The 26,102-nt window shown below is 37.2% G+C and overlaps 1 protein-coding gene across 2 annotated transcripts in view; it reads right to left on the bottom strand.

Moving 5' to 3' along the window:
- The window catches only part of gas2l3 (growth arrest-specific 2 like 3), a 33,752-nt gene extending 13,001 nt beyond the window's left edge, over positions 1-20,751 (bottom strand). Inside the window, exons 1-2 of one of the 2 annotated variants that reach the window (XM_028451332.1) lie at positions 20,605-20,751; positions 3,885-3,940 (exon numbers count right to left, since the gene is read on the bottom strand). In XM_028451332.1, the coding sequence (XP_028307133.1) occupies positions 3,885-3,908 (24 nt within the window). In that variant the 5' untranslated portion in view covers positions 3,909-3,940; positions 20,605-20,751. Of the gene's footprint in view, positions 1-3,884; positions 3,941-7,121; positions 7,325-20,604 lie in introns of those variants that run through there. The other variant, XM_028451331.1, reaches the window with a different exon arrangement.
- Between the last annotated feature and the right edge of the window lie 5,351 nt (positions 20,752-26,102).

The following is a 26,102-nucleotide window of genomic DNA, read 5'->3' as shown; positions in this document are numbered from 1 at the left end:
TTTAGAGATATTAATTTTGGTCCATATCGCCCAGCCCTAATACACACCTAATCCCCAAACAGGCTCTGGTGTTTTCTTTGAGTGTTTTATTGCTCTCCGGCAGCTGGATGGTAATCTAGAAACTAGCAGCAGATGTGCACCATGGAGGCTCATCCAGTGATTACATAACCAATTTCTGGATGAACCCCATCCGCTGACTTCTTCCTGTCAGTGTCCCGTCTAGCCCCCTGACATCTGTTTAAAAAACAGCCTTTCATCTTTGGGTTCATCACATGTTGTTGAGCGTTAATAGGCCACTGTAGTTGCTGCGGTGAAAGGCTTATTGTGCTGAAAACAAGGCAGAGTATTGTTGGGCTCGTGGATTCCTTACTTTCGCTGGGCCTACAGGCAGGAAACCTTCTGGGCAGCAGCACACACAGACTGTTCTACTGATACACACTGCAGGGATTTGGCCAGATGGGTGAAGTTTCAGAGCAGATACTGATGGTGCAACGTCATGACAAAACTCAGGAAATATCCAGAGGCTGTTGATGACTTAACGCAATAAACAGACATCGAACAAAAAATGGGTTTGACTGATTTGGTGCATCTAAATTTGGCAACAATCCATGGCCTTCAAATGAAATACTAATAAAGTCTTATATTAAACCCTCACCATAGGTTAGAAACTACAACGTGAGGTTTCCACAGTATTATCAGCAGAGATTAAACAGTTCAGTGAACTTCAGAGAACTTACAAAAATCAACCACATGAATCTCTCTACAGCTGTGGTGATGAAGAAAATGATATGAGACAAATGACAATAGGGCTTTGATTATTTGTTTAACATAATAAATGGTAATAGCTATAAAAATGAACACTGCAGCTACACAACTGAAAAAGAAAAAATGATCAAGCCTAGATATTTCACCAGAGGTTTGTATCATGTCAGTAGCTGTAAGCACAACTACTGACCCAATACGACATCACAGCTTCATAAAAGTTCTATAATATCACTCAGGATTAGGGATGTTGACATTACCTAAAGCAAGCATCAAAGTTAATGCTGAGGCTGGGACGTGAACCCCAACAAAAGTCCTGTGATTGGTGAGCATAAACCTGCAGTGATCCGCATTGTTGAAACCTCGAGATCGTTACGCAACAGAGTCCATGGTGATCATCAGTCTCAACAACATATGGTTCTCAGCAAAAACATATCGTAGTGATTAGAAAAACATGACTGAACAGAGAGAACAGTCTAACTCCACACTAGACTATACTCATTCAGGCTTTTACAGCTCAATAATGCAGGAAACCACTCACTGTACGAGCATTCTTAGCTAATCTGATTTGTTCACCTTACATCACTTTGTGTTCCCATTAAAAACAGGAATGCAAAGGTTTAATCCAGTGAACAATTATACTGAGATTTTGAACTGGCTCAAACTTGTTTGTTGCCAATAATGCTGAGCAGGTTCTGATGCTCTTAACCTGAGCAACTTAGTCTGAGGCCACACTCACTGAGTCACTGGAACAATAGTGAATACCAACAATAAAAGAAGGACTGGTTCATAGTCCCATCCAATGGTATAATATATCAAATATACTCCATATATTGTGGCTTGTTCCACGTGAGATGTATAAAATGACTAGATCGCTATTGATTGTGGATAGCAAAATGTTTAGTTTCTCCTGGGATTTATGCTGCTCATTGAGTTTTTTGTTTGGAAGCTAGTTTTTGTGTTAGATCAGATTGAATTAGCTGAATAAGCTAATATTTTAGCCATTTTTATATTGTATTTATTTTATTTTTATACATGATTACTGTTGGATTTGGTGATTTGATATAAAGAGAATGGTGATACATTTGTTTGGTTACTTTAGTTAATGGATACCAACACATAAACCTTGTTTAATAGTATGAAAAAGCCAAAAAGTGAGGGAAAAAAAACACTGAATGGTGGGAGATTGATGAAAAATCTAGATAGCCCTTGAATAATCACCTTATTGGTGTCATTTTGTGCACCAAAAGGTTGAATTTAACATTCGTACAGTGATCGAGATGAGAAATTAAAATATTGAGATATATTGTGATTTAGTCTAAAAATATTGAGATAGTGATTTTAAGCCAAATCGTGCAGGCCTAACATCAGATATAACAGTTTGTCTTCTATCTTCCACTAGACTCTGACCTCACACGTTTTGTTGTTTTGTGCCTGTTGGCCTTTAACCCTTTCAAATCACAACTGAACCAGCACAGATTTATTGATAGAAATATTTTTGGAGTTTTTATATTCATCACATAAATAGTAACAGTGTTAATATTTACATTTAGACCAATCATCTAAAGCACATTCATATAATTGGTTAATGTGTATCCATTTAAATATGGAAGGTTATAATCATCATTCCTTTAAAAGATGATATTAATATATTTACAGTAGAAATCCGTATGTATTAATATTTAATATAAAGCTTGAAATGTCAGAATCATGCAATCAAGTATAAAACCAGGCTATTTTAAGCCTGGCTGTGTGTTAGTTTGAACCCTGGAGCAGATCCGCCCCATGAATTCTGAGGCATGAAACACAACCTGCAGAATATAATATTACAATGGCGGTGCAGCAGCGGCGCTTTAACAGATGAACACATATGCTGCTTATATGTCCATGAGGACAATGTATCTTCAGCATGGGTGCACAGCACAGTCAGACTCTGGCCACTTATTGAATATGACTGTGCTCTACTTGGCCAGTGGGGCACCGAGCTGAGCTTTGGCTGCACTGTCTGATCAATGGGAAATCTGATCACCAACCAAATCATTAGGATTGTTGATCTCAAAGCTTTGATATGGATTAAACGTCCATATCACCAGCAGCCATGCGATGATGATATGGAGCTCATATTAATATTAAGTATCCCAATTAGAAATATTGTGTGTCTGTAAGGTTTTCTGCCACATGTTATGTCCTTAGCAGAGGGACACATATTATACATATCCACATACCAAGATGGGAGAAGAGGAGCCAGGACTTTCCCAGGCGGCTGCTCAGAGAAAAGGCTGCAGCGTGAAGAATCAGTAACTTGATACTTTTGTTGTTTTGGGATTTTGGGATGTCTGACACATGGTTGCTAGGAGGGGGACATTTTGGAAAAAAGTGTGGTACATTCCACTCACTCTCACTGATAAAAAAAAAACGTGTAGAGAAACTCCCAGGAACGTCAGACGTGCTACAAAAATAAGACGGTGTGCTGGGACACAGGTGGGCTAGATGCAGTTATTAACTGGGAGACAGATGTCTAGGAGTCATCTTCTAATCTCAATAACTAGCTACAGTATGTGGAGGAGCTTCTTGTTTGGACCTTGATTAACAAGCCTAAAGAGGACAGTATAATGTAAAACCCAAAAGCAACTCAGACAACTGGGGATTGGAATACATTAGGCCTGGGCGATATATCGACATTCAAGATATATTGAGATTTCTATTTTGGTGATAAAGGAAAATACTAAATCATTTATATCAATATCATTTAAATTTATAGCTTATTTTGTGTTAAAATACTTGTTTTAAGAGTTGCTGCTTTGGTTACTTAACAGAATAGGATGAAAAGCACAGTTAGATGGATTACTCAGTTGGTCCAAACCCTAAACAAGCCACACTACAGAACTCACTTACACATCCTGTCAACTATAAGAGCAAAAGACAAAAGTGGCCCATATTGAGTAGCCTTTTGTTAATAAATGTAACCCAGATTGTCTTTCTGATAGCACTTTATTGAGTTACAAATATCAAGATTTATATCGCATATCGAGAAAAAATATAGAGATATGCCTGAGTTTTTGGTACATATCACTTAGAACAGGTACAGGAGTCCATCTATGTGATTGAGACAATTATCTTACCTGAATGCCTGTTTGGACAGCCATGACTGAAGTCACTGATGAGTCACTTCTTCATTCTGAACAAAGACAGGACAAATGAGACAAAGCATCATTAGGAATTTCGTTAAATTAAAAAGACCCTCTGGCTACAGTTGATAATATGCTTGTACTGAACAGAACCATGGCATGACTTTGGGCAAGAGTATAACAGTGTTTACCCTGAAAAGTTATTGAAGTTTTAGTTAGAATTAACAACCTTAGTTTTAGTCTAGTTTCAGTGAGTGAAAGTGAAATAATCTTACTTGAAAAAATCCGGACTGGATTGACTAAAATTACTTGAATGCATTTCACTAGTATTGGTGCTTTAGGATTTAACAAAGGTATTACCTTTCATTGGCTCACTCAACAAAGAAAAAAGGTGTTGGAATTTTTAGTAGAGAAAATTAACACTGGTTTTAAACAGCTGCACAAATCTAAACAAAATGTTCCTTGTTCTTGATCATAAATAAGAAGCTAGATATTGATCATGTTCGGTACATGCCTCTCACATCAACCAGGGACCATTACATAATACAGTTTAGCACAAAAGTCCTTTTATAGACTTAATGATTAGTTTACTTCCATTCAGTAAAATCATGGAAAAACCATGTGTGAAATCACTCAGGCCAACAAACTGTATAAAAAAAAAAGGGGACAAATGATTTACCAGCACAAGGCAGTCAAAAGCAATTTAGTGTCACATCAAAAGTTAATTTATCCATTGATCTGTTTTGGCTATTTAGCTCCAGTAGTCTCACCCTGCTCTACTTTATGTTACATATTATGTCTAATAGATGTAACTGCATAACTAAAAGCATGTACACTGAAATATCATTTAGTAGTGAAAACTAAAAGCAATAATAATTAGAGTCCTATTTTATCTTTATGCATCATCTATTTATCTATAACTGGAAAATACATGCAACAGCTCTGGGTGTTGATTATCAATTAGATAGTATGACATTTAACTTCAACTTTAAAGTAACATGTTGTACACTTCACTTTCCACTCAACATTCAGAAATATTAAGATTAACACAAATCTCAAATGCATTTATAAAGAAAATCTTTAAACTGCTGTACAGCATTAATACATTTCAGATTTGTTATTTATTTTGCCAACGTTTTGCTCCTTTTTTATCTGAAATTTTCTGGATATTTTTTCGTAGACTAATTTCCTTGAGCATTGAGCTCATGGTTATATTAAAAAAAAATGAAAACTTTGATAAGGATAAATTCTTACAATTCATGTTAAACTGTCTCACAAACCATTCTTTATTCTACCCCTGTTAAACCATCACCAACAATAAAAAATTCCTGCAAAAAAAAAAAACAAAAAACAAAACAAAATTGTTGTGTAAATTGTAACAACATTGTCTGCCATAACACTGGTCGTTTTTTTTTTTTTTTTTTCAGTTACAAGTAATAAAACTATTCATGTTGTTCATATTCATTTTTGTGAAAAATCTACTTGATAATAAAACTTTTCTGTTTCTGATTTTGATTTTCTGACCCACTTGCTCCTTGTAATAAAACAAATTTATTCTAAATAAATGTACTGTATGTGCAATATATAAAATACATATATATATATATATATATATATATTGTATATATACAGTTAGTATATATGTAAACCACACCCACAATCAATGATCAATGTTCAGGAAATTCAAAAACTGCAGCTCATTTTAACGCAACCCGTCCTGCCAGCAGCTGTGTGGATGAGAGAAAACTAGTGCCGTCTGGAAATATTCTCAGCTTTGAAAAGATAAAGTTTAATGCCAACTGTGCAGCACAAAACTTTCAACCAGGTCAAAGCAGAACCTCATTGAAAAGCACCTGGACGTTAGCCTATGTGAGCGTCACCTGACGTTAGCAAATGTTAGCGTGTCATCATTTGGGATGATCTCAGCAGGGCAGAGAATATGTATCTATGGAGAAGATAATGACAGTCGGTGTGTGCATGCTTGCTGCAAAGTATGAGAGCGAGTGAGTGACAATGTGAGTGTATTTGATCCATTTTAAAATCTAATTATTAAATGGCTGCTCTGTTTCTATAATTAAGGAGTCAAAACTATTAATTAGTAGTTATTAATAGGAGTATATCTTCCACTTCTATGTTTTTCTCTGACTTCCTATCTACTCACCTGGATGGTGCTAAATGTGGAAAGAAATATCAGCGTAGTTGACAAGGAAAAATGTCAGTTTCCAACCCCAAACCCTCATTTAAAAACACCGCAGAGTGACTTTTAGTTTTTTTTTTTTTTTTAATTTAAAAAAGTTTTTCAGGTGATAAATTGGGCTTCTCAGAAACAAATCGACTAGTTTGGGGCTGGTTAATCAATAATGGAAAAATATACAACCCTTATTCATTATGTTAAACCACAGCTGTGTGTGTGCTGTACTGGGTAAAAGAGGGGACATGGGAAAAGCCTGTGGATGACCTGCCAGCTTAACTAGTTCCACTCTGTGACTTTGAGGCTCTGATGATCCCATCAAGCCTATTCAGCCTGTGTGACCGATAGGGAGACTTCTTTCACTTCCAAAGGCCTCAGCTGTCAGTGCCGACAATAAAGAGTCTCTTAATTTACTGTCTTATGATGAGCGTGAATATCATAAATAAAAGACTGAAAAAACAGATAAGAGTAAAGGCAAACAGGCACTCAAGATACTGTGAGATGTCCTCTGGGTAAAAAATTAACCAGGATCTTTATCAAACCGTCCAATTCCAACTTTCTCAAGAGGAAGTGATGCGGTTAGTCCACTTTCCCACCCCCGGCCACACAGGATGTGAAGGATAACCCTGACACTCAACTGTCCCCGAGGGTGTGTGTTTGACAAAGAGAAGCAAAGGGGTGGGAAGGGAAAGCAATCACAGGGAGGAACACCCTAAACACACTGGTGGTGATTAGCTAAAGCCAGCTGAGGCAATAGCTCTACACTAGCAGACGACCCCCCATCCCATCCCTGAGCCTGACACAAGCTGGAAATGTACTCATCAGTACGGTAGACTCTGAGAAACTTCCTCACAGCAAGAAAAAGGAAACTTCTGAAATTTCCTCCATGAACATCCTCTACAAAGTGATTCACTGGGGGTTTTATTAATAGCATGTCAGCCGTGAGGACTCATCTGATGATAAAATAACTCAGTACGAAAAAGATGCACGTCAGCAAGCAAAGGATGGGACAAAGAGGATGACAACCCAACAGGACTTACCTGAGAATAACATAACACTGATACAGAGGAAGAACGGCGTCGATCCCACAACACATCCTCACCAACGCGCAACTAAAAGTGCTCCACGCTGCTCAGCCAGAGCGATCGCTGCTTCTGTGACTCCACGAGGGAGAGGGACGGGAAGGCATAGAGGGAGGGAGGGAGGGAGCCACCGTGACTGGACGTGAGAGGAGGAGGAGGTGCAAAAGGAGAAGCCCTGATTAATGAGGTGGCTACGCTTTGCTAAGCTCTGACCACCCCCGACTCCCCCTCCTTCCAACACAACAATCCTGTCACAATGGGATCCTCGCACAAAGCCTCCATTGTTTTTTTTAGCCTGCCACTCTCCTCTCTTCTACACATACTGTAAACACAAACACACACTAGCCCCCAACTCAGGAGGTCCCAAAACAGGACACAATCAAAGAAGTGGTCAAAATCTGGAGAAAGTGATGTTTCTGTCCGACCTAGCCCCCTCCCCCCACCAACCAACCAGGAGTCTTCCCTCAATAAAAGTCAAAGTCAAAAGAAAACTTCCACCTAGTTTAGATGTTCAGAAAGATCACACAAACCATCCACTGAAATGTGCATCCAATAAAACCCCCTCAGGGAGGACAGCTCACAGGACTGAGCAGAAGTCATGTGACTATCGGAGGTCCAGATGTTGGTTTTCCACAGCTGCTATTAAACGTGTAGTTTTTTTTTTTTGACTGAATTAAAACAGAACACACGTGCTGACTCTGACACCTCTGCATACGATATCACCAGGATCAGAGCAAAAGCTGCTAGTCACGCATGTAATTATCAGGCTACTTTTACAAAGGCGGAGAACTGCTGACAATTCTATCACCTAGATTTGGTTTGTGTTCATAACACACTTTTTGATCCGCTCTAAACTGGCAGGAAAACCCTGTCAGGTACAGAGCTTGTTTTTGAAGCACAATAACTTTTCATAGATAAAAGCAGAAAGAAAGAGGTTGAAGGTAAAGCACATCAGTGACTAGGGATGTAACGATTCACTCAACTCCCGATACAATTCGATTCACAATACTGGGTTCTCGATACGATTCGATTCACGATACGATTCACGGTACGATTTTCTCACGATTTATTTTACAAAATGGGAATGTAGACAAATATTCCTTTATTTTTTAGGGGGAAAAAAAATAGAAAATACTGTACTATTTTCCTTTTATATTTAATTGTCAAAAGAATCCCTTGATAAACTATTCAAAACAATGCAATTTAACTAAAAATAAAACTTGAATGAAATAAATAAAGGAATAATACAAATGAAGAAGCCATTTAATTTAAATTCTGGTTCTATAGTAAACAATGCAAAACTACATAATAGTTCCTTTTCTTTTTAAAAGTGCAACTGAAAATGTATTTTGTGCCTTAACAATTGGACTTTGAAAAAAAAAAAAAAAAAAAAAAACAGTCTGCAGTGTATTTACGTCAGATATTTGTTTAGACCAGCAGAGGGTGCTGGTAACCCAGTGGTCGGTTAGCATGCAGATATCCTTGCAGTGAAGAAGAGAAGCTATGCTAGCAGACAGAGCTAATAGAAAAACCTGACTTTTACAGATATTCACATAATATTACAGATATTCTTTCGGTGCTAAAGGGGTAAAGAATCATTTATGAACATGTTTAAGAGTAGATGGCAGCTAGAAAGAAAATAGTAGCAGATTCCACCCACCGCCTACGCTTTTAGACGAGAAGGAGTAATATATAGCGCCCTCTGCTTTTAAAAAAAAGTACTGCAATTCAATTTTCAGAGCATCGATGTGAACCGTGATACCTATGAATCGATTTTTAACTGCCTTACGATTAATCGTTACATCCCTATCAGTGACTTCCTCACTTGCTTTCCGCCGTAGCTCACATGGTAGCAGTGTGTCCGTTCTTCAGCTCGTAAAGCTTAGAGAGAACTGCTGCGTATTCTGAGTTAATCCCACATTTTTCCAGTGAGTGAACATTCACACCTACCTGCCCTCTTTGCTGTTTCACACCTGAATGCAAGTAGTTTCTAGCTTTTTATGGTGTTTTCTTTTTCATTACTTGCGCTTATTTTTGTTTTTGAATGCATATAGGAGTGTTGCTTTGCAGTAGTTGGGCTGAAGATGCAAAGACTAAAGAAAAAGTCCAGAACAAATTTTTCTGTGAATGTTCAAGGATTGCAAAACACAAGTCAACCAAAGACGATCAGAAATCGACAACAGATTTCCAAAAATCTCAAGTTTCCAAAGGGCTTGGTTTCCTTTTAGGATACAGATGCTGTTGTTAAACTTTTTGCCTGACAACTTGGGAGACAAAGAACAAATCTTTGGCTCTGCACTCCAGTTGTGTGCATGCGAGGCCCCAGCAGAGCATGGGCGCGTGACCCCCTCTGGGTACCAAAGGCACTCACACACAGTCAAAATGTCAAGCATAGAGAAGGGCGAGTGTAGAGAAGTCGGACAGAGACAAAACATCTTTTATTATGGAGCTGAACTTGGGAGTGGGTCTCTGGAAAGAGCGGGGCTTGACACTGTGGCAATGTGCGAAACCACGCACATTCCCCAGCGGTCATCGACAGGAAAAATATCTAACAAAGCTGCTTCTATACAACTAGTGGTCACAGTGATTAGAAGTATGCTTCCTGTATAGGACCTCTATAGATTAGGCTAATGTTTGGGTTAGTTTATGGGCAGAAAAAGCAGATAACAGGCTGAGGTTAGGATCAGGTTACGTAATCTTAGATAAGTAAATGGGGTTACTAATAAGAAACACACCGGTAGTTAGAACTAAAAAATGGCTTATAGTGTTGCAGACAAACCTCTCTGATGAATAAATTAGGTATCATCCGTGCTCAGACAGTGGCTTCAGTGAGCAGTTTATTACATCCCCAAAAGATAGGGTGTGAAAAACACCACCTGACCAGGTATGGGTTAAACCAGTGTTTATAGTCTGCAGAAAACCTTTGGTGTGGCTTTAAAATTCTTGAAAAACCAAGCTGTACCTAGATTTAATAATCCAATTTATTGTGAACAAAATCTCTGTGTGGACAAACACACAGGAAGCCGCCCAATATAATGGTAGGGAAACTCTGATTATGTGTATAATTGACTGTTGAGTCAATCAGACAAAAATGATCCGCCTTGAGCTCTCCTCTAAACAGTCCGTTTTGTTTGATTGCGGCGTAGAGACATCTATCTCCATTCTCCCATCACAGGCCGCCTCTCTAGTGCCAGCCAGTAATCATTTAAGAGGATCAGTCCTATTCCAGACAGCAGAGCACGTCCACCTCCACGATGCTCCGTCACCACAACACACAGAGCACGTGGCACACACATGCAGACTGCATCACTCTGGCCGTGCATGTGAGCACCCGTGCAGAAGTGCAAAATAGAAAATGAAAACGCATTATGTAATGAGTTAAAAGTAGACGTTTCAGGCGGCGATGTCCTTTTGATTTTCCACTGTGTGGCATTGTGTTTGTCTTGGGGATAGAAACAGTAAACATGAGTCAGAAAATAAAAGCAAAGTCAGCCATGCAAGGTTTAGGAGTTCCTGAGGGCCCTTAAGTTTATACTTAAAGGTGTTAAGCAAAAAACAAGTTATGAGCACAGAAGAGTGAACAACTTTTTTCAGACACCTAATTAAATTGACGGGAGACAAAAATGCAATTATTGGCGTAAAATATAATGTGTGTGAGATAACATGGAAAAGTTTTATAATAATGTATTAAACTCCTTTCTGTAAATAGCCAACGTCTTCTGTTCAAACGGAATCAATTTTTTTGGGGGGGGGGGGGGACCAAAGTCAGAAAACGCAAAGAATACCAAACGCTGTGCCTTAGAGACCGATGCATTGTTCAGACTACTTAAAGAGAAGACATACAAGTAGAGAGAAAGGGGCGAGTGGGTTCAGGGGTCACCAGCTACCAGGATATACTTACATTTGGGGAAGTTCAAACAAATAGTCCTTTATTAGACTTGGGGTCTTTTCACATCAAATGTTCCAAAGTTTGTTTCCCCGAGAGTCTCCACACACACACGCACGCACGCACGCATGCTGAAATGGGGTTTGCTTAAAAGCAAACACAAACATTCCAGAGACAGAAATACGCTAAAAGATAAGAAATGTAGACGCTCTGATTTTCAGAGTTTTCTCTGTTTCTTGGCTTTTAAACTTTCTCATATTGTGCGAAACATGCTTAATGTGGTTAATTGAGTTAACTATTGTTACTAATTTCATATTTCTCTGCTGTATTTCTGTATTTTTTGTTGCATGTAAATTAAAAATGCACCAAAATTAAAATTCTTGCTGGAAACCAAAAATGAGAAAAGCAAGGCCGAAAACAGAAAGAAATGATAATGCCAATTATTAATACTACTGAATGGATGGCAATGAATGTTTAGAACCTCATTAAACTAAAGCATTGCAATTGTATGACTTCAAAGAATAAATCAATTAAAAATACGTTGGCTCGTTTCCAACAACATCCCGTTTCAGCCGGTTGTTTCGGTGAGAAAAAACAAAATTGCACTTTTGGGCCATTTTTGGTTGAAATTTTTTGGGTGCATCAATACCATTTGTATTTACATACAATATTTTTCTTCTGTCCTCTTTCTTTCTTGTTTATGGTCAGGTGGAGCTGCAGAAATGGAGCAATTTTCCCTCGAGATTGATGGTTTATCTGTTTAACCATTTTACCTTGTGGCTAGATTAAAACCATGTTATTGTGTTGCAAACTGGGCTTTTTAAGCATAATAAATTGGAAACCTTAAAGCTTTTGACTACTGGATTAATTCAGTAAAAAACCTACAAAGATACTAAATCAGGCAAACCACAAGCTTGATTATTACATTTAGAAGTGGTATGTGTGTTTTTGGCTCAGAGTATGAAATGGGCTGATCCAGCAGCTTTCCCCTTCATGCAGTCCAAAGAGGTTCTGCTGGGCCCAGCTAACCCCCAGAGAATACCAACTGCTCCTCTATTAAAGTGCTTCCTGCTGAGCCCTTTGTGTCTGGACTTGATTACCCTGTCGAGGAGCATTTCATTTAGACTCCCCTTTTCATTACCAATGGGGCCCATCTGCACAGTGTCCACAAGGAAATTCATTCAGTTGAAGAGAATAAAAAAGTAAATATATGTCAAACTGAAGCCCTTGTCTTCAAAACCCTTCATTCCACTACAGGCCTGTACACACCTGCACGACCCAGTGGTTACTATGGCAAGAGACTGGTCTTAATTCATTAAGGATTAAAATCATTTCATCCTTCTTGTCCTTGGAGCAGTCCTTTGTCCTTAAACAGGTGAGACAGTGTGTAAAGTCCATCTTAAAGGCTTCAATGAGTAACAGCCACCTGCCAATCCCTTTCTGATTTGTTGATGCTAATCCACAGCTCACGACACAGGACTGGATCAGCACAGGGTCCACAAAGCCCCTCATTACTGAATCAGGGTCAGTCTTTCAATATCTCTTGTTAGCCTCTTGACCAATGCAGGACATGTAGACTGACCTCAGGTCAGTAAAACAGGATCATTGGCGTGCTATAAACCCCATCCCCTGCTCACAATATTGTCCTTGCAATGACACCTCTGAGATAATGATTCAATCTGGCTTCTTTCTATCCACTAACACGTGAAGTCCAGATCCTACTTAAATTTGTAATTTAAACCATTTATTATCTCTATAACATTAACCTTAATGATTGAAAACGTATTCATCAAAAGACTTTCATGTTTGCAAAAGAAAAACAAAAAAAGACAATGAAACTTTGCTAAAGCTTTAAAGATAGCAGCATTTTCACAGATAATGCAATCACTTTTAGTCTTTTAAAATAGTGCTTTTAAAAAAAATGAAATTAAGCATAAATAGCAATTTGACAGGGAAAATACTCTCACATGCATTTACATGCAATTGTTCACCGTAAAAAAAGTGCAGAGACGTACAGAAATGTCAAATCCCACGCAAAATATGATGTAATATATATATATATGACACGGACTAAACCCTCACCAACATATTTATGGACAATGTCACATTTTCCAGCATAAAACTGGTGCCCTAATGAGTAGCATCTTTAGCAAAAGGCTAAACAACAAATCTCACGCAAACTATAACATGATTTTAGTGCAAATCCATCAGAGAAATAGATATTTTTAATGACAATAGTTAACTTAGGTAAGCATTAAGAGTTTTTGGCACGATTTCTAGAAGTTTAAAAGCCAGTAATGACACCTGATTAGGGAAAGGTGATGAAACAGCAACCAAGCAAAAAGTGTTGCTGAAAATGGGGAAATTTTGAAAGTGACAATCGGAACTTTGTCATCGCAGACAAAAAAAAATCTTGTTTTTGTCGACTGAAGAATGGCTAATTCAACTGGTATTGTAGTCTTTTTTTCTTTCTTTTTTTTTGGTATTGAAGTCTTAAATTCCCACACAGAGATTAGATTACTTGTGATTGCTGCCATTTCACAGTAATTTGCCCCCACCACAATAATACCCACTGATTTGATGAAATTAAATCTGATTGGATTTATTCTATCTAGATTTCACATCTTTTTTTCTTGTTACGTCATAGATTATCGTAGATTGATTTCTGCCCAATATATTGATAACCGCAGTATCATCATATCGTGAGATAATTGTTATCGTGAGCTTTGTATCACGTATCGTGAGGTACCCAGAGTTTCCCACCCCTACAAACTATCAGTCAGAAAAATTGGAATTCTTGCCACTTAAAAAAATTTTTAAAAAAAACTTACAATTTAGTCCAACCAATGACGAGTTGAAAAACATGCGTGTTGTTCTGCTTTGAGTCTTCAACAACAACCAAACTTCCCAACAATGAAAACCAGACTTAGCCAGCTACAAAGTTCAGTGTTTAACCAATATTTTCACAGATATCTTTTGTAATTACTGCCCATCCAAGTGTGATATCAGCATTGAGACGCCCCAGTTAATCAGCGGCAGTATACTGTACATACTGTACAGGGCGCAGCATCCTTTCAGCTACAGTGGGCATGGCAACATGCCCACTGTTTCTGCTGAAATGCTCACACTAAAAAAAAATGACATCATTGCAATACATGCACGCACCACTGAGTGAGCATGACGGTTGCACTAAGATTTCAAAGTATGTACAATAATTTAAATATTTAAATATTTTAAACAATTTAAAATATATATCAATTCTAAGCTTTTATTCCCCTTAGCATTTTTTTAATAAACAATGGTTCTCATAAGGTTGGGGTAGGTTGCGTACCCATTTGATTAATTTCTAGCAAGCCATTGGCATTTAGCAGAAATAAGGGGTTTGAGTGTCTTTATTTTGAGGCGGTAAAAAGCCAATCTGACCATTTGCACTTTCATTATCAACACGATGATCCTAATGCAAACCAAACTGGTTTCACAGGAAATGCACAACATGCAATCATCATTTTAATTGCAAAATAAGGTGTGTCCAATCTCTGCCAATAATCAAATGTCTGCATACACCCTCTGTCACAGTCACTTCAAATAAGCCTCTGTAGACCCAACAGCAATGTCGACCTTCCTGGCTGCTTACAGGACAAGGTGACACAGAAGTGGTCCAGCTCGACCTCATTAGCCACATTTGGAGCATAATAATCCAGGTTAGTGAGCAGGAGAGGATTTAAAAACACATGCTCAGCGATCACAATAGACAACCCTGACTTTTTAGTTATTCCCTCCCTGTATTTATTACATTTAAGGCAAAAGTGTCAGACAAGGTGACCATTTAGAAAATAATGTTTTTGAAATAGCTGGAGGTAAAGAACAAAAGTAAGCGAAACAGACACATCTTTGAAGCCCTACAGCTGAGTCCACAGACGAGCTCTGACCTTTACTCAGAGATGTGATGACATGGACTAATCAATACAAACAGCCTCTTTTTGTTAATGTTCTGATCATTTTTAATGACTCAGGTGTAGACAACTGAAGCTTAACTCAAGTCACTGCAATGTTTAAAAGCTGCAGCTGACTCCGCCCACCCCAAAAGTGCATCGGAGAACAAAGCAGGAAATGAGACCCCTCATATAAATAATGCATGACGCTGGGGCTAATGTATTAGTAAGGTGCACTGCACACATCCACCCTTCAGCACAACAAAACCCAACACACACAAGACAAAGCAGGCTTAATGAGTTCATACACACATATGGGCCGGGATGTCCCGTGTGTGGACACAATGGGGTCGATATTGAAATCTTGGATTACCCCTCATTTATTCAGGATAAAGCTTACTTTGGGGGGAACGCATGGTGTGTGTGTGTGTGTGTGTGTGTTTTAACTTCTTCTGGCAGACCCATAATGTGAGGGCTGATGCCAAAGATCAGGCAGATGGTGATTATGAAGATATCTGAAAATAAGGTTGGTGCTCATGTGTGCGCTCATCTATAATAAGTGACAGATTTGTCTGATGCACAGTGACAAAGTGTGTGGAGTTTGATCTATAGTCAGACTGCTGTCCTGAAAGAAGACCACAGAAAATCCCAACGGCAAAATAATAGTCATGTTTGGAACAAATTTAACTTTTATTTTCTACAGTACACATACAGTAAGTAGTTCAGTAGAAAACCTATAAATCTACACTCTAAAAACAGAGAAAGCATGATATAGACCACTGCACTGAGCATTGTAATTCCTCACCTCTGCTCTCCTAACGCCAGCTCATGATGTGTCGTATTATTGGGAGAACCAGTGCTGCTTTTAAAGTCTGTGCCAGATACGCCAGCACACCTTCAAAGCTCAAGCTGAATCCAAGTCAGGAGCAGTTTTTTGTTTTAAATAAAAAATTGTTCTGGGTAAGGCTGAACAACATATTAGAGGTGTCCCGATCCGATATTGATATCGGACCGATATCAGCCAGAAAACAAATCTCGCATTTTATCGTACTGCATCTAAAATCCCCGATAGAAGTGTTCCGATAAAATGTTCCGCTCCAGCACTTCTATCCACACTCCAACAAAGTAACCTACTGTTGATGACTATTGTTCTCTGAGTAACATCACTTGATCAAGCCTTTTCTAACGTTCCACACTACAAAATAAGTAATAAAAGTATGCGCGATTTGTGCTGATATCGTATCGGATCAATATCGGTATCGACCGAAACGCAAGGCTGCAATATCGGTATCATATCGGAAGTGAAAAAGTTCTATCACCATTGCAATTTATATGTACACAATAGTGACATTGCAGGATCCTGTAAAATTTTTGCACAAACACTGCACACATCTGTCCAGTGAAAACAGCTGTCAGGAGTAGTAGTGCCCTATAAAATCCATTTAATTTTTTTTCCAAATTCCGTTTTATTTGGAAATTTTATTTTAGTTTTTCACTTTAATTTTTTTAAATTCCTTTTTTTTTTTTTTCCTAGAAATATTCATCATCGTTTCAGAATAAATTAGTTTTTTAACTCCAGTGAGGAAACAAAATAAAGATACAATTAAAAGGTAAATTGAAGTTGAAGCGACGTGGATTATTCTGACTTTTAATTATTTATGTCATGTAAAAATGTATAAGAACAGCATTAAGGTCAGTCACCCAGTTTCCCCTCAGGGATCAATGGTTTGCTGAATCTGAGCAGGTTTATTGTTTAAGTTTTGATAAACCTAATTTAAATAATCCTGATGACATCATTCCAGACCCTAATGATTACACAAAAATAAATGGATACAAGGATACATCAGTTACTTCACCACATTTTACAGTATCAGAAATTATCATTTAACGATGATGTTTCAGACTCTACAATCCCTGGTATCGGGAACAACTTTATCCACAGATCTTCTGTAGCTCTGATGAGATGTTGTTCAAATGCTCTCAGCAGGTGAAGATGATTAAAGCTGATTATGTTTTCACAAAGCACTTCTGCGCTACATGAGAAGAGAGAGTTTCACAAGCACAGCAAAGTTAAAAGGGCACTGGTGGCTCTGTATTTAGGCGTCAGTGAATATTTGCGCAGTTTTTTTTTGGCAATTTTAGACAGTGTTTGTTTGAAATGTTTTAGGCAGTGCTTAATGCAGCCAGGACAGGAGGGTGGAGAGCAGTGCACCTAATAAGCGCTCCCCGGAACATTTTCCCATAAAAAAAACTATCCTTGCCTCGCGGTGCTTCATGTTGATTTTGTCCATTTCTGTGTTTAACTGTTGTCATTGGTAGATTCCGTGATTCCGTCCGCGATTCCGTTAACGTGGATTTTACAGGGCCCGAGAGTAGGGCTGCAACTAACAACTATTTTAATAGTCAATTCATCATCGATTATTGAAGCGATTAATGAACTAATCGTTGCACCCGTAGTCAGGAACTGTGTACAGACCATCATCCGTGCAGGTTATTTGTCCCATAATATGACAGCAGTGCAGCACAACGTAAAGTACAATTTAAATGATTTGGTGGAAATTCCTGTATTTTTTTATATTGACATATTTTGCAGGGTTAAAAAAAAATAATCACAAAGTCATTTTTTTCCAATATCGTGCAGCCCTAGTTCTGGGGAAATGCACTGCTGATTTAGAACTTTTTGAAACAATCAAATCTCATTCTTTGTGTGTACAGGGAAAATACAAAAGCACAGGTATTTTCTTAAACAGCATTAAGAACACTGCAAACTGTTGGCTGAGCATAAAAACAACACTTCTCCAGTTTTAAACTGTTTAACATAGGACACTTCTGGCCCTCCTGCTCCAGTTTTCCAGCCCATCTAACAGTTATTTCTAATGATTAATTGATTTTTTGTATAATTAGATACTCCCTAATTTAATACTCCATTAAAAAATGTAAGTGATTACAAAAGGTATTTTAAAGAAGATTTCGGCTAAAAGAAGAAAAAAAAAATAGAAGTAGAGACTCTTTTTTCACTCATTTAAATAATCCTATTATTATTTCACAAATATGTTTTAACTGACTAACTTGTAGCAGGGGTTAATAACAAATGTTTGGTAATTTGCTCGGACCTTGAACCTTCTCTCTCATGTAGTTTTGACCTTGTGGTCAGTGACCTCAGCTGCTAGTGGTCCACAGACTGACAGACTTACTTTAGGTTGTTACATACATTTCATAATAAGGAATATTACACAACAGTTAGTTCAGACCAAGTCATTTTATTGGACAAGAGTCATTCCATGAGTGCTGATATAGAGTAACAACAGCATTGGGACTTTTTACAGATATAATCACTCCTACTGTTAAAGCGTTTTAATAACTTTGTCTCCCTACCAGTTGTGGACCAATTTGTTTTGGCAGTAAGGGTATGAAAAAAAAAAAAATTCATGATATATCGCGATTTTTGGGGTGCCGATTTTAAAAAAAAACATTTAAAAATCTATTTTTTTAAAAATGTATTTAAAAAAAAAAATCTGTTATTTAATTAATAATTAATTTGAGACTTCTACACAGTAGTTTCAGCGAAAAGAAACTTGTTGCACTTTATATTATGATGGCAGTGTTCCTTTTTTTCAGTGAAAATGTGCAAAAACACTAATAATAAATAGGATATTTTGAAGAAAATAGTTTTAACTCAATTGGTTAATAATAAATGGGTCAGTTTTTCTCATACCTACTGTTGCTGGCTATTGTTGCCCGTTTGAGTAACATCAATTGATCAAGCCTTTTCTAATATTCCACACTACAAAATAAGTGATTGTAATTTTTTTAGTTTTAAAAAGTAATAAAAGTATTTATGATTCATGCTGATATGGGATCAATATCGTTATCGGCCGATACGCAACGCCGCAATATCGGTATCATAGCGGAAATGAAAAAGTTGTATCGGTACTAGGGATGTAACGATTAATCGTAAGGCAGCTAAAAATCGATTCATAGGTATCCCGGTTCACAACGATGCTCTGAAAATTGAATCGCAGTACTTTTTTTAAACAGCAGATGGCGCTATATATTTATCCTTCTTGTCCAAAAGTATAGGCGGCGGACGGAATCTGCTACTACTTTCTTTCTGGCCGCCTTCTACTCTTCAACATGTTCATAAATGATTCCTTACCCCTTTAGCACCGAAAGAATATCTGTAATATTATGTGAATATCTGTAAAGGTCACGTTTTTCTATTAGCTCTGTCTGCTAGCGCATAGCTTCTCTTCTTCACTGCAATATCTGCATGCCAACCGACCACTGGGTTACCAGCGCCCTCTGCTGGTCCAAACAAATATCTGATGTAAATACAGTGCAGACTGTTTTTTTGTTTGTTTGTTTTTTTTTTTTTAAGTCCAATTGTTAAGGCACAAAATACATTTTCAGTTGCACTTTTAAAAAGAAAAAGAACTATTATGTAGTTTTGCATTGTTTATTATAGAACCAGAATTTAAATGAATAAACTTCTTCATTTGTATTATTCCTTTATTCATTTCATTCAAGATTTATTTTTAGTTAAATTTGCATTGTTTTGAATAGTTTATCAAGGGATTCTTTTGACAATGAAAAAAAAAAGGAAAAGAGTACAGTATTTTCTAAAAAAAAAAATAAAGAAATATTTTTCAGTCATCATTTGTCTACAGTCCCATTTTGTCAAACAAATCGTGAGAGAATTGTATTGTGAACCCAGTATCGTGAATCGAATCGTATCGGGAGTTGAGTGAATCATTACACCTATTATATATATTGTTTACCAATTGTTCCATATTAATTAAAATGGCACACTGTATATTTGTATTTAATCAGATAATTACTTTTTGAGAAAATTCAGAAAAATTTTTTTCGATTGTGTGGTCCATTTGTGAAATGACATGCAATGACTCATAAGGACTAAATCTTGTTTTTACAAGGTCAAGGACAAATATAAACCCATGGGCAAACATCTAAGTAGTTTGAATCCCTGTAGTTTTACAGGAGGCACCTGTTGAACAAACGTTTCCTCTATGGATGGAGAAAACAAACTGGTCAGATACTTTTGATACTTAGTGTGAAAAAAAAAAACAACCTCTCTGAATGATGGCTTTGTATGTTCAGGAAAGCTGAGAGCTTTGAGCCAAAAACAGCAACATGATGTGAGAGACAGACCTGCACTCTCCTCCAGTCTACCCTGTTCCCTTTTCAATGACCTCACAAACCAGTGCAACACTCACTTGATCCTGTTAGTCACCACTGTCTCCCAGTTTAGATTCACACTGTTAAACTGATCATCCTCTTACCTATTTATTCCCACCTGCTAAACCTGGACTACTATAGGACCTGACTGTTGCTTCACTCTACAGTGCCAATGTTATATAACTAGTCAGGGATTGTGATACACTAACTTACACATTTCAGGGATGCAAACCAAAATTCATCTGCAATCATTGTTCTTTAAATTAAATCACAGAGGTTACTCTTTAACACTGTGACAATATACTTAATGATATTTTAGCTTTAAAAACAGCGTTAGCATCTTACACGAGGCTCCCTCGTGCAGTTTTGAGGTGTACCAGTAAAACTTCTACTTTACGCTCAAACTACGACACAAAACAGAGCTTACCGTTCAGTGTGAGACAGAAACGCGTTTCCAGTTCACGGTAAATGGTCAGTAATAGTTTCCGTCCGTGTGTAGAATGTTGTTAACTGTCACTTCATTCATGTTTACTGTGTAAATGCTGCTCTGCTCTGTCTGTGTCTGTGTCTGTGTCTGTCGGCTGGGCACGCGCTGTTCAAACCAGCCAATCACAGCGCCGAGTAGGGGGGAAAAAAAGGGGGCGGGGTCTTCTCAGGCTCACCTGAGTGTAAAGTTAGTTTTCAGCCAATATGAAGGTAGATAGTCTTTATTATTCAATAAAATAAAAAATAAAAATAAAAACTTTTCAATTGAAACAAATCATTTCATCAAAAATTTAAAAAAAAAAAACGTTTTCAATCAAAGAAAAAATTGTTCAAATGCAAATATTTGGGTCTCAAATATATATATTTTTTGTTTTAAATTGAAAATACATATTTCGTTTTTTATTGAGGTACACTTTTTTTATTAAAGCGATTTTTCTTTTGACAGAAAAGGGTTTTTTTTTTTTTTTTTTTAATTAAATAATGAAGACACAAATCTGCCTCCATTAAACAACTAATTTTAAGCCAGTTAGTTTTAGGGATTATCCATTTATTTTTTCCATTTAAAATAAAAACATCGATCATGACACCATTACCAACACAATTATCCACTATCCACAATATCTTCTTTCTTTTATATGAGTTTTAACATTTTACATGTGTATAAGACAGAAAAAAAACATACAGCCAGGACCTGGATAAACAAACATGCACAAAACAAGAAAATACACAATACACACTTTTACATATGTCTGACCAAAGCCATTTAAAGGAAACCAAACAAAAAAAGTGCAATCTTATTGCTATAAAACAGAATTTGTTAGAGCTATGGCGTATATTTTGGTGCTAAGTGTTGGGCCCTTCACCAAATAAAGACATGAAATCCTTATAAACAAAAAAAAAACTCTTTACGTCTCATTCACCATAAACAGTGTTTTCTTCAGAAAGTAGCCATACTAAACAAAGCCTAAGAAACGAACACAAATGCACAAAAAATTGTCACAAGCCCAGTTTCAAAGAAAGACAATATGGGTTTATTAAACATGGGTATCTAATGCAAACATGGCCCGAATCCACCTTGTTCCTTTGGATGCTACTTCCTTATTGTGTACGCACAACTTCCTGTGTCATAAACAGAAGAAATATACATGAAAACTTGATATGGGAATTCCCCTTGTCATGTAAAAATAACTTCTCCTTCAGTTTACTGTTAAGACATGAAAAAGCATCATTGAAATCATTTCACAAAGAATGGCTAGTGAGCCATCACTTGTTTTGTTTTTATATTAATCCATATATTTTCTGGAATAAGATTAATAGAATTTATGAATACAACAATGGTGAGTGTTTTTCATCGTTGTGTTTCTGTGTCCTCAGCAAATTAGGAGAAGATGACTTTGACCATGACAAGAGCAGTGTATGGGAATTATAACGTTTTTAAAATGTGCGTACATTTTTTTAGTGTCATGGTCCGGTGTGGACCCAAATGTAGAGAGACATGGAGGCAGAATGCAGGCGTAGCATTCCTTGAACCAATCCATGTTTATTAACCACACAAAAGCAACTTAAAGCCAACGAGGCAGGAGGTACAGGGACCAAACCGCAGCAGTACACGAAGAGGGAAGACAACAGACAATGATCCCGCAGCCATACTGTGTCCAAGCACTCAGCTAAATAGTGAGGGAAGCTTGATTTGGGGAATGGGCCACACCTGGGTGGAAACATGAGGGAGCTAATCAGTCACCAACCAAGCACACAGACATCACTGGGGGGTGGAGCCACAAGTAGGAACACCTGAAACACAGACAAGAGTTCAACTAGAACACAGAATAAACAAAGACTCAGAACAAAAGTTCTAAACCCAAACAGAACCTGACAGTTAGTCTGTCTTTGTCTATTGGAATAGTGCAATAATGAACTCTGTAAAGCAGGGGTTCTCAAGCTTAGAGTCTCCAAGACACTGATAAAGGGTCACCAGATGCCTTCAAGAAACTAAAAATATTTTTTGAACACTTTGAGCACATTTTTGCTTATTTTTAGCCCTTTTTTTAGCAACTACACCAAACTTGCTACATTTCAACCTATTTTCATCATATTTTGCTTCTTTGAATGCATTTTTGATACATTACTCTCATTTCTGCCACCTCTCTATCAAATTTGAACGCCTTTTCTGCACATTTTTTTCCCCATTTCAAAATATTTTTGGCACTTATAAACCTTTTTCAACCACTTTTCCCACCTAATCTTGTATATGTTCACCCATCATTGTTACTTTAAACCTCTTTTCATCATATTTCAGATTTATTTTTGCCAATTCAACCACATTCACTATTTGTCATGACCATTATTTGGCAGTTTAAACTAATTGTTCCCCCCATAAGCCAACATAGTTAAAAGAAGAATACATTGAGCAAAGATTACAACATAGGAAAGGATAAAATAACTTGGGGAACATCAGAGAGGCTTTTTTTTTTCACTTCAGGGTTCCTAAAAAGAAGAGTGATCCTCAGGTAAACACTACTGATCTTCTAGGTAGAAAACGACATTCCCTGACCTGGTTAATACTGAACAATGAGGAACACACATCTCCTCACATGACTTCATCTATTCATGGCTTCTTCATCTCGTGAGGGAGAAAGATTATGCATTTGTGTAGAGTTTCAGCCACACCCTATAGTCATTGTGGAGTAAAACTATGGCACCTTTATTATATTGTTAGCCTACTTCAGGGAAAAAACAGCCTGTTATCCATCTGCTGCAGGGCTCCCTCTCCCAGCTGATCAGTCTGAGCTCCAACAGGAAACACGATATTCCTCTCTGTGGTGCACGCAAACAAACACTCACTTTACAGATGAAGGATCAAAGAGAGAACACTATAGTCTGACACTGGCTGGTAAATTAAATAAATAAATGTCAATACAGCATCGGATGGTGGGTCACTCTCATCTATTTTTGTTGTTGAAATTAACAGAAAAAAAACTTGAAATAAGTCGTGTAAATAGAATAGAGTATACAACAGACAACTACAAACACACAAAAAGACAACAAAATGGGAGGAAAGTGTTTTCAAAAATGATACCACAAATACACAACCAACAAAAACACACAAAGTGACAACAAAAATGCACACAAATGACAAACAAAATTCACAAGATGACTGAATAACAGAAAAATATGCAAACTGAAAACAAAAAGCACAAAACAACATGAAAAACAAACCATGCAACGTCAAAAATGCACAAAATGATTCCAGAACACACAGACACACACACACACAAAATGACAACGTCACAAGATTGCAAAAGCACACACAATGACATCAGATGGGACCTACGCCCAAAATGAGAGAAAAATACACCAAAAAAAAGCCAAACACACGCAAACAAAAATACACAAACTGACTCCAAAAACAAATATATTGAGAGGGAAAAAACAGTAAATGCTACCAAAAACACCACCAAAACACAGAAAAAGACAGAAACAACACACACACACACACACACACACACACACACACACAGAGAGAGAGAGAGAGAGGCTATATCTGTTGTGGCCTTCACTGTGATCAATTGTCAATTTCTAGAAAACATGCTGTAAACCAGAGGTTGTCAACCTTGGGGTCAGAACCCAATTTGGGGTCATCACGAGACACTGATGCCTTCGAGAAACCAAGAATATTTTTCTAACAATTTCAGCCTCCTTTTGCTTAATTTGACCTTTTTCTGCAACTACACCAAACTTGCCTATATATACTAACCTATTTTCATCACTTTTTCTTGCCTAATTTTTGCTCTATTTAAAGAATTTTTGCTACATTACTCCATTTTTGCCACTTCTCCATCAAATTTCAATGCTTTTCTGCACATTGATTCCACTTTCAAAACATTTTGGGCCCTTATAAAGTAAATCCTTTCCACCACGTTTCCCACTATTTTACTTTTCCCACCAGTTATTGTCACTTTTAACCTCTTCTCACAGTAATTCATGCCTATTTTTTGCCAATTGGACCACATTCACTATTTGTTATGCCCAGTATTTGCCATTTACTATTTGTTTTTCCTTTTTTTGTGGCACTTTTGAGCCAATATTGACAATTTCAACCTGTTTTTGGCCACTCGAATTAGAAACTTTTTTTTTGTGGTTTTTGAAATTCCATTTTTACCACCTTTTCTACCATTTTTGATCACTTTTAAGTTTTAACCCATTTTATTTCTGATTAAAACAAGGATTTATATAATTAAGAATACTATGTACTATGGCACAAATAATACTATACTTCCTGGATAACAGTGGATATTATACAGATCAATAAATAAATGTGGTTATCACAAATTCATAGAACAATGGACCATCATTTTGCTGACTTTATGGATGGGACCACAAAAAGCTCTCCCCTTTATTTCCCCCTTATAGATGGCCCCTGTCTACACATGACTGTTCTTTAATGTTCATGTGTGTGTTCATCCACCTTCAGGTAGGGGTGGACTGGGACCAAAACTCAGCCCTGGTATTTTTTATCCAGACCATTCCACTACATTATCAATGGACACCATGTAGAAGCCGTTATTAAGTCAGTGACACTCATCATGTGATTCTTTATGTCTTCATTTTAATCATTATTCCCCCAGAAAACTCTAAACGGGGAAACTTTTTAACCCCTTTTTACGATTTTCTTTTGTCATTTTGCAACTTTCTATGTCCAATTTTTTACCCTTTTCAAAATGTTCTGACACTTTTTTTTTTTTTTAGATTTTAGCTCCTTTTGCCAATAAATCCCTTTTTCCTATTTTGTCAATTTTTTGCAAGTTGTTTTTGAGACTTTTATGCAATTTTTGTCCTTTCTTTAATTTTTTGCCCACTTTTCATCCCAATAAGCTAACTTGTTTTCTTTTTCTCTACATTTTGTCTCTTTTTGTTCCACATTTTTACCCTTTAAAGTTACCCTGTGCCATTACATGCCACCTAATTCCTCTTTATTTGCCCATTTTTGGCCACTCTTGACTGCTTATGCCTCACTATAGTCACTTTTAACTCTTTTCTTGCCACATATTTCCCACTTGTGGACCATTTTTGGCCACCTGTTACCATGTCTGCCTTTATTTTTGGGGACTGAAAAGGTTGAGAACCACTGGTCAAAACCATGAAACACATACGCCATCTAGTGGCAAAGACGTATTATCACAAAATGTTAGTGAACCAGATGTTACTCAAGCTGAGAAGCAACAATGAGTCTATGTATAAACAGATCCCACAGTGAATAAGCTTTACTATTCAGTGGTATGGAAACATAAACAACAACAACAGAATTCTCTGAGGGGATCATTTATTTATTCTACACATGCAGAATATAAAAATGAAATGTAAAACAGCTCCACACACACACACGCCTCCTCTATAATCACATCAGTTCCACATCCAACAGGATTTGAAGCCAATTTGAAA

Source organism: Gouania willdenowi, chromosome 6 (genome assembly GCF_900634775.1).
Source record: "Gouania willdenowi chromosome 6, fGouWil2.1, whole genome shotgun sequence".
In the NCBI taxonomy this organism is placed as follows: Eukaryota; Metazoa; Chordata; class Actinopteri; order Blenniiformes; family Gobiesocidae; genus Gouania; species Gouania willdenowi.
Note: the sequence above shows the minus strand (reverse complement) of the source record. Positions and strands in the feature narration are given on the sequence as shown.